This window comes from Phacochoerus africanus, chromosome 16 (genome assembly GCF_016906955.1).
Source record: "Phacochoerus africanus isolate WHEZ1 chromosome 16, ROS_Pafr_v1, whole genome shotgun sequence".
Lineage (NCBI taxonomy): Eukaryota > Metazoa > Chordata > Mammalia > Artiodactyla > Suidae > Phacochoerus > Phacochoerus africanus.
In genome coordinates, this window is record NC_062559.1 from 15774756 (window position 1) to 15791979 (window position 17224).

At 40.0% G+C, this 17224-nt stretch overlaps 1 protein-coding gene across 2 annotated transcripts in view; it reads right to left on the reverse strand.

The window, feature by feature from the left end:
- EXOC4 (exocyst complex component 4) overlaps positions 1 to 17224 on the reverse strand; it is an 808154-nt gene that overhangs the window by 701018 nt on the left and 89912 nt on the right. For both annotated transcript variants that reach the window (XR_007132659.1, XM_047763590.1), the window contains exon 6: positions 12358 to 12601. Coding sequence is in view for 1 of the 2 variants with exons in the window: in XM_047763590.1 (XP_047619546.1) it covers positions 12358 to 12601 (244 nt within the window). In the remaining variant the exon portion in view is untranslated. The remainder of the gene's footprint in view (positions 1 to 12357; positions 12602 to 17224) is intronic.

Sequence of the window (17224 nt, forward strand, 5' to 3'; positions counted from 1 at the left end):
CCAAGCATGTCTTATGGCCAGAGGGCTCTCCTGAGCTGAGACCTCAAACCCAATACAGCTACAATGAAACTCATCCTCCTCCCAAACCTCCTTCTCCGCTTACCTATGTCCGTGATCGCTGCCACTCGCCGCGGCACATCACCCTCCCCTCCCCTCTTCCTCAAATCCAATCAATTACCAACTTGCTGGAGTTCTCTTGTGGCACAGCAGGCTAAGGATCAGGAGTTGTCACTGCAGTGGCTTGCGTCGCTGCTGTGGTGCAGTGTCAACCCCTGGGCCCAGGGAACTTCCACATGCGATGGGTGCAGAAAAAAAAAAAAAGAAAAAAAAGGAAAAAAAACCCTCCTTTTATTTCTGCCCCTTTACCACCTCTCCTATGGGCCTACTTCAGTCCATTGCCACTGTTACTTGGCCAACCCAGGCCTTATCTCTTCCCTGGATTATTCAAACAGCCCTTAAAGGAATCTCTCTTCCCCTAGACCTTGCCTCTCCTTGTCTAGACTGTCAACTCAATGAGGGTAAGAAGTGCGTCTGATTTATCGCTGTATTCCAGTATTTGTCATAACAGTCAGCCTATGACAGGCAATAAATGAGTATTTGTTGAACAAAAGAATGCAAAAATGAGCTCCAGCAGAAGGGACAGATAGAGGCCTGATTACAGATAACAAGTGGTGAGGAAATACGTATTAAAGATTATAATCTCCTGGTTTTAGAAACTCACAACAAAAATATTTCATACAAAACTCTCCTCTCAAGAAGACAGCCTCATCAACCTAAACGTAAGAACCACAAGAAATACAGTTACAAGGTGAAAGGTATATGCATACCTTGAATAATACTGTAATAAAATCTATTTTGTATTTTTGAAAAAGAAAAAGGTCAAGATACACAAAGTATTTGTTTGTTAAACATACTTCCAATTACCTGGCAGGTTTAACAACAGCCTTCTTACAGACACAAGCAAAACGTTACCTATTCTCCCAGATATTCTACTAACTTCCACAGCCGTCCCTATGCATCTGGTCTTGGAGCGCCCGCATGGAAAAAGGCAGAGGATGAGGAGGAAGCAAAGGTTAAGAATAGTCACAGTTGCACAAGGCAAGCAAAGTCTATGGTATAAAGCTCTATCATCAAGCTGTGAAAAATGTTCAATATTTAAGGTGAGATCCGACTCTCTGAATCTAAATTTAACATCCAGGGAACCTTGAATTAGTCATTTGGCTGGAAAACCCATGTTCGCAGCCAAGAAGCTGCCTTACTTGGTCACGAAGCAAAGACACACACAAGGTAGAAAATCAGTTTTGCTCCACTACTTATTTGCTGAGACCTTAATATCAGGTGGTACATTTTCCCACTGCCAGACAAAGGCAATAACCAGAGAATATTTATTTCCCTACCTCTATGCTCTAAAGGATCAAAAAACACTAAACTCAAAGCTTAGGTTTTATGTGAAAAATTAAGAGAAACTGATCATTAATTATTTCATATCAAAATGGTCTTAGTTTTATATGCCTGTCTCTCACGTACACATTTTCATAACGAGCCTGGCTGAGCCAGTATTTTTCATTTCAAACAGGACATTTAATCTTCAAGGTTATCTAATACCTACTTCAAAGGGATGGAGATTGGTTTCACCACTTATTAATAACAGTCTTCGTGTGAAAAGAAGTTACTATTTGAGGAGTGCTGACTAATTCTCCATCTGCACTATGAAAAGAATAGGAAAAAAACTATTAGCAATATAGAATGAAACACAGTAAAAATAAAAAGAACTGGATTCTGGTTCTAGTAATTTCCTTCCTGTGTCACTTCCCGACCTGTCAATCAGACTCTCGTGCTGTTTCTGAATTCTCAGTAGATGACCTCGGATGAACTTCTAACATGCAACACATTAGTGCCCGAAATTAGAAAATAAACCCAGGCCCTCTATTTCTTTATCAATGTCATTCTTTCAAAAGCCTTTCCCGGGATAGTCTCTTGAACAAAAAGATGATGGGAAAACTGGATAGTCCCGTGCAAAAGAATGAAACTGGACCACTATCTTGCATCATATACAGAAGTCAACTTGAACATAGACCTGAAACCATATGACTCTTACATGATGCTAAAAGCCCTGGCATCAGTCTTGGCAGTGATTCTTTGGATTTGACACCAAAAGTAAAAATAAGCAAGTAGAGCCACATCAAATTAAAAGCTTCTGCATAGCAAAGGAAATCAAGATAAAAGGCGACCTACAGAATGGGGGAGAAAAGTATCTGCAGATCCTATAACCCATAAGGGGTTAATACCCAAAATATATGAAGAACTCACACAACTCAGTATCACCAAATACAATCAGACTAAAAAATGGTCAGAGAAACTGATTAAGACATTTTCCCAAAAATATACGAATGGCCAAAAGGTCAACAAAATGTTGCTCAACATCTCTCATCATCAGGAAGATGCAAGTCAACACCACAAGGAGATCGAGCATCACAAAAGCAGTAACGAGCACCGGGGAGGTTGTGGGGGAAAAGGATCCTTTGTGCATTGTTCGCTGGGAATGTGAAAAACAGCATGGAGGTTCCTCAAGAAATGAAAACGGGAACTACCATAGGATCACCGGGAAAGAAGCCACTTGTAATGAATTCTTTTCTTTACAAAAAAGAAAGGACACAGGTGTTAGCTAATGCTATGGCGGTAATCATATTGCAGTATTTGATTCGACACACTCCAACACCTTAAACTTACACAGTGTTATCATGGCCTTGATCCAACACAAACGATTATACCTAAATAACGTCACCAAGAACATAAAATGTACATTTTATCAATCATTTCCTTAACTGGCCCAATCTCTAATTTGAACCTGCATTCCATTTCTGGGTAAATACCCAAAAGAAATGAAAACAGAATCCCAAAGAAATACCCACATTCCTATGCTGCATTACACATAAGAGCCAAGATACATACACAACCCAAGTGCCCATCAGTGAATGAACAAACATTCATTCCCACATACACACCATGAAATATCATTCAGGCATGAGAAAGAAGGACATCCTGCCATTTGTGACAACAGGACAGACCTTGAGGGCTACAGTGAAATGAGTCAGGCAGACAGAGTAAGACAGATGCTCTATGTTCTCCCAAGTGGAAGCTCAAATAGCCATAGTCGAAGGAACAGAGACTACAGTGGTGGCTGCCAGGGGTGAAGGAAAAGCACAAACTTCCAGGTAGAGGCTAAGTAAGATCTGAGGAGCTGAGGTCAAGCACGGTCATTACGTACTGTATTACACACCTGAAAGTTGCTACGGAGTCCACCTTTAAAGTGATCGCCACAAAATAGAAAGCGTAATTACCCCCAGTGACACAGGTGTTAGCTAATATTATGGTGTCATCATTTTGTAATATTTGTATATCAAAGCAACACACTGTAACACCTTAAACTTACACAGTGTTCTGGGTCAATTATATCTCACTAAGGCCAGAGGGAAGGAAAGCCGTTCTCATCATAGCGTGACATTGGAAAAACTGTCCACAGTGCAATTCCCAAAGATGAGCGTTAGGGTTTTCGGTGTGTATTCTCAGTACTTAGTTGTGTAACAGTCTCAGTACAAAAAGATGTACAAGGTTTCTGGGGGCCTTGTTTAAGTTTATCTCAGTCATCAGTTTGATTCTCAAGTGAGCCAATCAAGACTCATGTACCCTGTGGCTTCTGGTCACACTTTTTCACAGGTCCAGTCATTGCTGGGAGGCCGCCACTGATCACAGTGGGGAGGATGGGTGGGAGAATGGAGATGTCAGCACAAATACTGCCCTTATGAAGAAGCACAACAAAATCAGGTACAGGAAATGAATGAGGAACGCCAACGTTACATGAACCAGACAGCAGTCTTACTTGGCGGAAAGAGACGACGTCTCCTCTTAATTCCACCACCACCAAGCTTTGTGAACTGTCAAATTATTGCAGCTTTCACGTTTCCCTGGGTTAATTTGGGATTAATAATAATGCCCCTACCTGTGATGAGGCCAACAGTGAGGCTCACTCAGGTGAGATGCCAGATGGCAGAATGCTCTGCAAAGCAACGATGCTACAAAACTGCAGAACCCCGTGACGTCTGTCATCTCAAATTTTAGAGTGTTCTCAAATTTTAGCATGCAGAGAATGATCTCAAGTCGAGACTTCTGTGGGTCCTGCAGCCAGGGATTCCAATTTAATCACCCCTCTACCACAGGGATAATTTGCATTTCTAACTCTCAAGTGGCATTGGTATGTACTGCTGATCCTTAGACCCCACTGTGTGCAGTGCCGAGATTTTTTTTAAAAAAATTAAAAAAAAAAATCTCCTTGTATTAAAAAATTATCTTCTTTGCATTTTTCTTATTTATTCATTCATTAAACTTCCTGGGCATTTACTGTATGCCCAGCCCTAAATAAGGCTGCAAACACAAACTTAACTCCCCCCTCTTAGAAGCTCAAAGCCCCATTGGATTGGAGAACATAATGAGGATGGGGCCAGGAGCTAGCAGAGCCCAAAAAGTATCAACCACAGCTTGAGACACACACAAAGGTGCTTTCATCCTATCTGACACCGCTCCTAAACATCACCTACACATCGGATTTCACTTGACGCAAATTTTTGTTTGCATGTTTTTGCTGTGAAAAAGATTCGGTGTCAGTCTAAGTGTGGAATATCTTTGTGTTGTGACACCAACAAGCACACAGAAAATGCCAAGATCTAAGGCAGCTCCTACTATCTGCCAAGTGGAGAAGCGGCCTTGATCCAACACGAAGGATTATATCTAAATAACGTTACCGATAACATAACATGTAGATTTTATCAATCATTTCCTTAACTGGCCCCATCTCTAACTTGAACCTGCTTTCTTCTGCAAAGCAAGAGAAAGCGAAAGAAACTTTCTCGTGTTTACTCTGACAAATACAAAACAAAGATTTAAGAAACGTAACACTAAGTATGACTTGGAAGCCTATTCAGCCATGCACCCTTTCTCCAGAGACTATAACCAAAAGACATTTACAGTCACAAAGACAGCTGTCCTCTGCATGTTTACCAAAGAGCTTAATTCACCGGATATGTTAAGAAGCTCTCATCAATTAATTTGTTGAAGTCTTACCGGCAGATCTGGGACCAGTACTACCTTCCATGGTAATGAATTGTGTATTTTAGTTAACAATTGGCGTAGTAAATCCCATATGTAAAGAAGTAATTCCTTTCATTTGTTCTAAAAAGAGTTCAGTAAAGCTGCAGGGGATACAGTCTACTTTAGGAATAGTGGAATTTCTTCTATATGTCCCTGGTTCATCCTATTCATACGCTTCAGTATTTAATAGTTGGGTGTATTTAAAGCATGTTCTCACTGATATGTGTAATCAAAAGTACAGATTTAATCAAACGGAGTCATAATCACTGAAGTTAAATTTACTTGCTTCCCGGTTGCTTTGATTCAAATTAAATACTCATAGAAATTACACTGAGGCCCTTCCTGATTCCAAGCATGTCCGGGTGCTACATGCAGTGCTTGGGGATGGCTACCAGAAGCCACAAGGACAGATGCTTGACCTTGATTCGAAGCTGCTCTTAAATGACTGCTGTAAAGAAAATGACCAATTCCACCAACTCCTACATGTCAGATACTATGGAGAAGACTAACTCATAGAGAAGGAGAGATGAAAGGAAATGCCACTCATCTGAAAAAAAACCACTCCTGACTCTAGTCACAGATATAAGGAAATCATGAGAAATACTTCACTTATTTATCTCTTCATAACACTGTACTAACTTGGGCCTAACTAACTAACTAACTAACCTTGGGCCTGAGCCTTTAGACTTTCTCACAGGTAAAACCACCTTGGAAGACTGCCCTATCACAAATGGAAACCCTTATTCCAAGTTCTAGGCTCTGAATTTTTCAAAAATTTTTAAAATATATTTTGCCAACTTCTAGAGCAATAATTTAATATACCTCTATAAATCTACTGCTTTCATAGACTGAGAAACCATGAAGAAAAAAAAAAAAAGTTTTAGGAAATAAGGTCAATACCAACTATGAAAAAGGCATGACTATAAAGTAGGTGATTCAGTGTTAGAAATACTTAGCAAGCATTCATCTAACACTGACAATCAATTGCGTAACAGAGGCTTAGAAGGCAGAAATTAAAGGGGTATACAGTCATTTACAATACAATGTAATATGTGTTATGACTGCTTAAAAGTACTATAGCCACTCCTTCAGATTCAAGATACATTAAAAATATTAAGACTGTACTAGAAGCATGGGAAATTTTATTCATAACAGGAAGACCTAAGTTCTGACACAAAATCCAGAAGCTATAAAACAAAACACTGATAAGTATAGCATCATAAAGATAAAAACAATGTCTACATGATCAGACATCACAAAGTCAAAAGAGAAAGAAACTAGGGGGCTACAAAGCCCAAAGAACTAATTTTCTTCACATATAAAGAGTTCCTACAAATCAATAAAAAGACAAACATTATCATTTACAACTTATCTTGTTTTAGTTTTATCTATACTTGCCCACAACCTAGATTACTGTGAAGTAATATATCCAGATACAATATATACATCATAACAAATTATTTCTACACAAATGAAAAGAAGTATAACCTCAATTTTCTAAAAAATGCAAATCAAAACCTTGGAAATATCATTTTTCATCTATCAGATTGACGAAGATAAAAACATTTGATAACACAATCTGTCATGAAGGATATTATCCCTAAGAATACCTGGCAATAATTATTAAAATCTAATCACCCATAGAGGTCAGCAGAAACTTTAAAAATTTCCTATTTCCTATCAAGAATCAGGATACTTTCCTTCTCAGATCTTATGTGTTGATGTCAAGCGAACTGCACAACAACTGCACAACAAGAATAACTAAGAGGTGTTATCAAGTGACTGGAGCGTGCTAACTACAACAGTATAAAACAGCAATAAAAGCTGCCTTACTAAATTAGTTAAAACACACACACAAGATACCCCTTAATGCCCACGGACCCAGACCAGATCTGGTACCCATATTTATATGCTTTCAAGGCACATCTCCTGGGTTTTTCTGTTTGTTTGGGGGGTTTTTTTGTTGGTTTGTTTGTTTTTTTGGTTTTGGGGGATTTGATTTGTTTGTTTTTGCTTTTCCTCTATAGCACTTAACACAGTTTGTTAACAATATACATCAGAGAATTTCTCTGATTAATGCCTTTGTCCCTAAGGACAGGGACTTTAAAATTCCCTAAGGACAGGGACCATGTCATATTTGTTTGGCTTTTTAACCCAGTTTCTGGCCCATAACGGAAATTCAATATATGCAGAATTCCTTCTTTCATTCAAAAAATATTGGAGTTCCCGTCGCGGCGCAGTGGTTAACGAATCCGACTAGAACCATGAGGTTGAGGGTTCGATCCCTGCCCTTGCTCAGTGGGTTAACGATCCGGCGTTGCCGTGAGCTGTGGTGTAGGTTGCAGACGCGGCTCGGATCCCGCGTTGCTGTGGCTCTGGCATAGGCCCACGGCTACAGCTCCGATTGGACCCCTAGTCTGGGAACCTCCATATGCCGCGGGAGTGGCCCAAGAAATAGCAAAAAGACAAAAAAAAAAATTATTATGAGTTTGGTGAGCACCGTGCTACCTGCTGGAAGTATGGTGATGAACAAGGCAAACTAATTATCGCTTCTCTTAAAGCTTCCACGCTAAGAGTAGTCAGAAAAACCCTCTCCCCGCCCCCCTCATACAGTCACTCACTCCATAAAAAGTCATCTAATGAACATGATCCAGCTGATCTACAAACGGGTGTTATTAATACTCTCAACCAGCATTTCCAATTTTTAATGATTTCCTCTGAGTAAAATAACTTGAGTAATACTTTAATTCTTACCTGTATTTATTTTTCACTGTAACTTAATCACATTTACAAAACGGGGGGTGGGGGGAGTGGGGGGAGGTACCTATAACCATACTATCCAAACACCACTACTTTTAGCATTTAAAGCATATTGCATCTGGAGTTCCCACTGTGGTGCCCTGGGTTAAGAATTTGACTGCAGTGGTTTGGGTTACTGCAGAGACTTGTTTTTTTCCTAGGAATTTTCCTTCAATATCACAAGAAGCACAAAGTATGCAATGTTCTCTGCTTTTTATAGCAGACACCTACTCTTCCCTCATTCATATCAGAGATCAAAGAACACTGTAAAATGGTCTTCTTCCAAAAGGGGGAAAGTTCTCCCTGGCAGCCAGTGGCCTCCACTGATTGCATTCCTTTCTGCCCTCTTCCAGACCAAGTTTCTGCCCTTTTCTAGACCAACTGATTTTCCAAAGTGCAGCAGGCCTGCAGCACTCCCTGTTCAGCTCATGTTTAAATAAGACCATTTTCAACTAAGTCGAGTAATTAATTGTTCCACACATGCCAATCCTTCTCTTTTGCCTCCCACATTCTTCTCTCTCCCATATTCTTGGCAAGATAGGACACCTTTAAGATTTTGTTTCTGGAGTTCCCGTTGTGGCGCAGTGGTTAACTGAATCCGACTAGGAACCATGAGGTTGCGGGTTCGGTCCCTGCCCTTGCTCAGTGGGTTAACGATCCGGCGTTGCCGTGAGCTGTGGTGTAGGTTGCAAACACGGCTCGGATCCCGCGTTGCTGTGGCTCTGGTGTAGGCCGGCTGGCTACAGCTCCGATTAGACCCCTAGCCCGGGAACCTCCATATGCCGTGGGAGCGGCCCAAGAAATAGCAACAACAACAACGACAAAAAGCCAAAAAAAAAAAAAAAAAGATTTTGTTTCTTCCACATATTTCTCATGCTTTTCTTACTTATTAAATATCAGAGAACTTTCTCCAGCTTTTTTGAAACGAAAAGGACAGGAAAATGCTCATGAGCTAGATTTGGAGAACCAATTGTTAGGCAGCAGGGGTTCATGAAATTGGTTTTGAGTTGTACAGGTTGCAGACCACATACACCATCTGAAAGTGAAGACACCTGCCTACCTTTCTGAGGAAATTATGGGTAGCAGGTGGTTCTGGGAGATTAAAAAAGCACGTGGTACCCTCACGTTCATCACGTTGTCAACGAACAGCAATTGAACACTTTCATTTCTTAGTAATCAGGTTGCTAGACATTAGACAATGAATGAAAATAAAGACAAACTATTTCTCCTGTAATTATTCAACAGACAGTTTGGAGGGTAACAAATAAAGTAATAAGGGGCTGACCAAAGTGAATGCTGAAAGCTGGCTGTGAAAGTATTCTGGCTCTGCAGGAAGTAAAAACAAAACAGAATTCTCTAGTCTGGTGCCTTCTGCTTTTCTAGCAAAATGGCACGCAACATTAATTCCCTTTACATAAAGACAAATGAAAACAGGCCTGCAATGCATCACAACCAGAACATACTTAATAAGATGATGTTGAGCAATGAAACTTTTAGGGAAAAGTTACAATACTGGTACCTAGCTTCAAAGTAGCATTTATATGCTAATGATTTGGAAGAGGTTATCTCATGGCGGGGTGAGGGAGAGAATCCATGTGGAAGGATTCAGTGTTCTTTTTGCCTCTGCTCCAACTTCCTTTAAGCAAAACAGACTCAGCGTAAGAGTCCTTGATCAGTAAAGAACATAAGTAAATAAAAAGTAAATTGTAATAATAATGCAAAGTATTCTGGGACTTTACTTCTCTCTAAAATAATGTTATTAATATCTTCCCAGTACAACTTAACAAAGTACCAGGAAAGCTTCAAGGATAATCTGACAATATCCCTTCGGAAAGTCTAAACCTCTGGAAGCAACAATGCTATCAGTTGGGAATGAAGTTTCCCACGTAATTAATTCTGGAGAAGTTTTAAAGCATTCGTTGGCACATGGCCACCACAGACTGGATCAGAATTATCAGTCATTTGGAATTCCAACCCAAGAATTTAATCTTTGATTTTCAACAAGAGTGGTTCACTCTAAATATATGCTTTCTCTGTAATATGTTCTCTCACAATAAAGAGTTTTGGCCCAAGATTTCAGATCTGTACGTTTTATACAATGCCATCATGTTATAGACATGAAATCAAGACGAACAGCTGGTTCATTTACCAGTGTCCAACATATCCCGGCTGCAAAAACCTTTAAAATACTGATGAAAAAGCTAAAGAGGAAAAACCCCCCTGCTGACTCATTCCTCATAGAAAAACATTTCTTACTTCCCAGGGCAACATGCTGAATTTCCACTTCTACAGCTGTAATTTCCATCTGTGAATTCTGGAAGAGACTAAGGGAACGAAAGAGGATGAGGTCAAAATCCTAGGAAAGACACATTGCTTTGAAGGGTCTGTAATGAGATCTGCAGAAAAGTTATTGATCTGTGTGCCCTTTTCGTTTTTTTCCAATATGCACTATGGTTATGCTATTTCCCTATGAAAGTTCAGTGTATTCATCTAGGGACTTGCAGCAACAGGGCAAATAGCAAACCTGAACTGAGTGTTCATTAATAAGGACACCAAAGGTCTTCACAAAAATCCAGGCACCAGGCAAAGAAACAAGAAAAGCACAGTTCGCTTGAGAACCATTCCCAGCTTCTCTGGATCTCAATGTGAGTGATCAACGAACAAGACGTAAAAGGAGCTAAGGCTAAATAAGAAGAATAAATAAGAATAAATAAATTTACATGTTCAAACACACACAAAGGCATGTAATAATACTGGCGCCATTCTACCAAGCTCTAAGCATACAACCTCATCCAACACACGCCTCTAAGACAGGTGTACTTTTCCTTCGTTATAGGGCTGGAATTCAAAGTGAGCTCTGCTCGACTCCAAAACCCAAGTTCATCAAAACATGTGCTGGGAAATATTCCATGGCAAAAGAGGGATGGGCAATGCTTTTCTTCAACAATCGCGCTTCTGAATGAAGTTCACGGGGAATGAATTTAGAAGAGTTTTGTTTGTTTTTTTCTTTTTGCCATTTCTTGGGCCGCTCTCGCAGCATATGGAGGTTCCCAGGCTAGGGGTCAAATCGGAGCTGCAGCCACCCGCCTACGCCAGAGCCACAGCAACGTGGGATCCGAGCCGCATCTGCAACCTACACCACAGCCCACGGCAACACCAGATCCTTAACCCACTGAGCAAGGCCAGGGACCGAACCCGCAACCTCATTGTTCCTAGTCGGATTCGTTAACCACTGCGCCACGACGGGAACTCCCTAGAGGAGTTTTAAAGTATAATTAAAATCAATGTTATTTAGAAAAACAAAAGAATGTATAAATAGAATACATTAATTTCTTCAAAATTTTTAAGGTAAGTTTGCACAACTCCATACTAGGCTATTATTATTTCTCTTTAAATTTGCTTATATTCTTTTTTTTTTTTTCATTTTGAGGTCCCAAGTACAAACAGAACTTCCTTAACAATGTATCAACAAGATGATGATCCCCGTCTTAGCTCACTCATTCCTCATAGAAAAACTGTCTAGCACCTGCCAGAGCATCTCAGAAGAAACGCTCTACTTTGCCCTCTGTTCTCAGATAAAAACGCAGTTTCCACTGGACTTCACCCCTCAATGCCAAACTGCTACCTTGCCCATGCCTGGTGTACTTGGGGCGGGTTGGGCAATAGAATGGAGAAGGGGGAGGAGGGAACAGACAGTTCATCTTGGAATTTCCAGAAAAGCCTCAATGTGAACAATCTTGGCCCACCATCAGAGGACATTAGTTTATTATGCCCTCAGCTCTGGTTTGGCAGACAAGCTCACCCAGTGAATGACAGTCAAGACAGAGCTAGGATCAGAGGACACTTTCAGTTTCCCCCTTAGGAAACAAAAATTATGAAATGCAAACCTTACTAGTTGTTCCAAGGAGATAAAAGAACTTTTGAGACTGATTTGTCTACTGGCAAACATCACCCCACATTAAGGCAAGAAAGCAGGGGACAGAGGAAAGACCACGGACTTGCATTCAACTGTAAGACCACCCACTTGTTCTGTGACCTTGAGCTAATTACTTCATCTCTGAGCCTCTGTTTCCTTAGTTGTAAAATGTGGATACTATACAGGTAACTGGTAAAACTGTATTGAGAATTAACTAAGATAATACACATAAATTGCCTCAATCATTGTTTAGTACTTAACAAGTATTCAATAATTGCTACATTCTTTCATTTGAGTATGGACAATATGCTTTACAACTTCTCAACTACAGCAAAAACCAGCTGAACCATGCCTGTTCAAATTGTTTTCACCATCCTGAGTTTGTATGAGCCATAATATCCCAAGTTCAAGAAATGAATCAACATAAGATACTTACTTACCCCCATCCTAGAAAGGTAAAGACAATTATCAGAAACATAAACCACAGTCCCTCCTACCTTGGTTGGTTCTCAGCAGTGATGTTCTCTCCCCTCTGGTAGCCACTGTCGGCCACCTGGGTTGTGGACCGCTTCACAATTTGCTTCAGCTCCTGCTCCAAGCGTTCTTTGATTGCCTTCACTGTCTCTGGAATCTTCTTCAGTTTGGCCAGCCCTTTGATGAGAATGCCCATAAAAAGAGTGCTATTCTCTTCCGGATCCAATTCCAAATCTTCCTTGATGTCCTGGAGGCTTATCTCCTTCCCTATAAAAAAATAAAATAATTAATAAATAGCTATAGATTCGGGAGTTCCTGTCATCTGCAGTGGAAACAATCCGACTAGGAACCATGAGGTCACAGGCTCGATCCCTGGCCTCACTCAGCAGGTTAAGGATCCAGCATTGCCCCAAGCTGTGGCATAGGTCACAGCTGCAGCTCTGATTCACTATTCAACCCATGTGCCATAGGTGCAGCCATAAAAAGGAAAAAACAAAAACAACTCTGGCATAAAAATAATTCTCTCATTTTACAAATGGTTGGATTAAGGGAGACAAAAGCCAAAGTGAATACAAGCCTAGAGATGGACCCTAATGAAGCTGTTTCATCCTCCCCTCTCCTCTATTACTCCAAACAACTGAAAGGTTTTTAGAATGCGATATCCTGAAAGAACATGTGCATTCTTCTTTGCAGACTCAACTATACAACACATTCACTCAAAGTTGTCTGGCACCACTGGGATGTTTTGAAGTCAATTTATTTAGGGAAGAATGAAAATATCCCAATATATGGAGTAAGTCCTTGCAACTACTGCATCAAGTTTTAGAAACCTCTACTTCAGATGACACACAGGCTATTCTCAATATCTTTTTTTTGCCCCAAACTCATAAAATGCACTTAAATACGAATATTTAATCTTCATTTAATGACATGCATGATTAATTACTTACACAAATTTGTTCTTAAATCCTTACATAACCCATAATGATGTTATCTTGCCTAGACTCACTAGACCCCAAAACCCACAACAAGAGAGAGAAGCACAGAGAATGACCAAATCCATATGGTTTTCTTCATATGCAGAGAGCATCTGATGATATGGTATTCGATTTTAAAAATCTAATGCTAGCAAACTGAACAGAACCGAGAAGACTTAAGCCTGTATATTGATATGACAATTCTGAAGGCAAGCCAAAAAAAGTCATCACTGGAAAAAAAAGAAAAAAAAGAGGGAGTTCCCATTGTGGCTCAGTGGGTTACAAACCCAGCTGGTAACCATGAGGATGTGGGTTCGATCCCTGGCCTCACTCAGTGGGTTAAGGATCCAGTGTTGCTGTGAGCTGTGGGTGTGGTTCACAGATGCAGTTAGGATCCCATATTGCTGAGGCTGTGATGAAGGCTGGCAGCTACAGCTCCAATTCAACCCTTAGCCTGGAAACATCCATATGCCACGGGTGTGGCCCGAGAAAGAAAAAAAAGTCATCACTATTTCCAAATGTAATACTCCAAGCACCGACATTTCAATTACTGGTTTTGTTTTACACATGAAGAACTTGACACCTCCGGCCACTGACTTACTCCATCCTGCAAAACCAACCCCAAGAGCAAAAGAGAAAAGTACTTAGCAGCCAGGGAGCCACCTAAATTCAGCATGGCAGGGTGGAAATGAAGCAAAATTCTAAGCAGAGCTTCAGGCAGCAAAGAAAGTAATAGAAATTTAGCTGGGATAATATGATCTTCATAAAAGAGTACATATGAGTCACAGATAGGACACATGCAAAGGGCCACCTCAACAGTGCTGTTGCCAGAGCGATGGGTGACACCGTAAATGTACTTGAAACCAATAAACCCCTAGAGTACATGGAATAGCTACTGATATGCACACTACTACGACAGATCGCCTATTTAAAAAATAACAAATTAGCAAGGTATGAATACTAAAATGCAACAGCCCCAAATGGCACATTTGTTTACAACCTTATCTTTGTCTCCCAAAATCTCCTAGAGCATCAACACTGAACAGAGCCAATATTAATTAATTTATATTATCTATTTCACTTACATCAGCTGAAAGTTAAAAGGCAATTTGAAAGATAATATAATCAACCATGAAGACGAGTCTAATAGTCACAAAAACCCTGTGAGGTCAGACAGAATTACTGGTGCTTCAAGGAAAAAGCCTCGTACAGAAATAATTTAGCTAAAATTCAGTAAGGCCTCACATCACCATTCAAATACACACATTTCCAAGCTAAAAAAGCCCAAATCTTTCTACTGAATGTATCTCTGTTGCTGTAATATGTCCCAATGTGTAGGTTTTAGAGCACTTTAAAGTCAGAAATACGCTATTCCTTTTCCCAGTGCTCTTAACTGTGATTTTTTGTTTGTTTGTTGTTAGGTTTTTTTTTTTTTTTTTCCTGAGGACCTTATCAAGTGAGGATTTGATTTCTTGAAGGTGTTTTTGAAGACTTTCACTGACAGGGCAGTGCTAAATGTTAAAAGACTTTCATGCTCTTTAACCACTTATTTCTACTAAAATTCTGTTGGCCCCAATTACTTCTTTTTACAAACACGCACACACACATACACATTCCTAAATAGATAAACAGCCAGATCAGACAGATGGACAGATACAGATGTGTAGGTATATATGCCTAAGTGGATATAAACCTGTCCATGTGGAATCATGGAAGGAGGATTTAACTAGACACTGTGGTTGTCATGAAAGGATTAACTAGATGCTACCTAAGGTCTTTTCAAGCTCTGTAAATCTGTGATTCTATTTACTACACTAACTCTAGATATTTCTGGTTACAAGGCCTATGGCTAATTACATATACCTATATCACAGGAGCCCCTTTGAAAAAATAGCAGATAAGCAAGGTGAAAAATCCATTTATGCAGCAAAATACTTTACAAAAGAAAACTACTTTTTGGTTTCCCAAGTGAGTATAGAAGGCAATCCAGACCAGTCCCTGGCTCCTTGTTTATCTCAGTATGTTTGGTAACACAAGGTAACACATCCCCTACCTACACATGCCATCAAGTTACACAAGATAAAAGGCCCTAGTAAGACACTAACCACTGAACATGCTGTGTTATTTCATCTATCACTTATATATGTCAATTAAGGTATAAGAGATAATAGCATGTTTACTACAGAAACCCCTGGAGATGTCACTCCTTACACCGCTTGTGGTTCATAAATTACGTCAAGTTCCTATATATGATTTCAACCTACAGAACTTCATTTACATTTTGCGTTCAAGAACATTATGCCCATTGAAGAGGGTTACTGTCTGCCACTATTGAACAGAATTCAATACAAAAAGGAGCCTTCTGAAAATTACCAAGCCTAATTAGACCACAAAGTATCAAGAGAATTACACATCCACAGTGCTGCCCCCACAGATGGAGCCTGGCCTCCAAACACTGACAACATTCTCAAATAGAAAACAACAAGAAAGTTACCACTTAAAAATAATTCTTGTGCTTCTGATCAAAATGGCACTGTAAATTCATACTTGAAATATCCAACTGTTCAAAATATAATTATACATGAAATGTAACTTAAGAAAGCAAAAACAGTCAGGTCAAAATTGAGAGTAACATCTTTGTAGACAAGAAATGCCGATAAGTTGAGCCAGAGTATGTTTCTCATGAGCTCTGAATGGAGAAGCAGGCAAAGATAGGCAGGATTTGGCCCCCCGTAAGGTTAGACACACTTAACATGCTCAACTTCCACTTAACCAGGTGAGCTGACAAAATCCTCCATCAAAGGCTGCAAGCACAGAACCAAGCCAAGACCTACACTGGAAGGCTACTGACCTCATCCAAGCCCTATCCTCATCCATGTCCCAAGTGGAAGTACTTGGTCAACTACTTATCTTAACCACCATTGGGTTCACCAATGAAAACTTACTTCTAACATCTTTTATTCTAATTAACGCACCCACTGGTGCAGATTCAGAGAGCAGTATCTGACGCACTGGTGGCCTCTAGAGTATAGAGTCTTGATTAGGGCCTTTCAAATGTTAACTAACTACCCCAGGAGTGTGCATTCCTGATTAAGGTACTTCAAAAATGTTAACGAAGCACTCCTAAGGTGCAGATTAAATTACTTCGAAGAATGCTAGAGACAATACAATACCCCACTCCTGAATGGAGCTTGTCAAAAGCTGTTGTCCGCTGCAACTTGGGGCGATCATTTGCAAGGGGCTAGGAGATTTTACCGCCTCAGCACAGGGAGAGTTTCAATTCAGAGGTGGAGAAGATCCCCCCATTGCCCTGAGTTTTGAAAACACAATGAATATACACTGGTCCTTCCATAGTGAAAGTGGGCTGTGGAGGGAAATGACGGCATGTTTATTCTGGAGAAGGCAGAGTGGAATACTCCCTGAGGATCAAAACACACAAAACTAACATCTGTTGAATCAGCTTTCCTTGGGACAGCACTTAAAATCACATTAGCTCACCTTATCTTCCATAAAGCAAGGAGGATGCACCTTTCTATGTCAAGGAGTAGCAAATAATGGAGAACAGTCTACTAGAAATTTAACAGGGGTACAGTTAAGACACAAGAACAGATGTAAAAATTGAAAATTTCTATTGCTATTCATGGAAGTGTGGTCCTTTGTTAATATAAGATCTTTCAAGTTCAATTGCCCAGTGGCATAGTATAATTTGGTAGAAAGAACAAGAAGTAGGCATCATTTTCAATTTAATGATTATGTCTACCACTTCTAGTTATGTGATCTCTTTCAAGTCTATCAAGTCTTGCTGGACCTCCATTTCTTCATTCGTCAACTGAAAATAAAATCATCTACAGAATTAAGTGATATAATGTGACATCAAAACAAACTCTAAAAAAAAAAAAATTGGCTGCTTAGA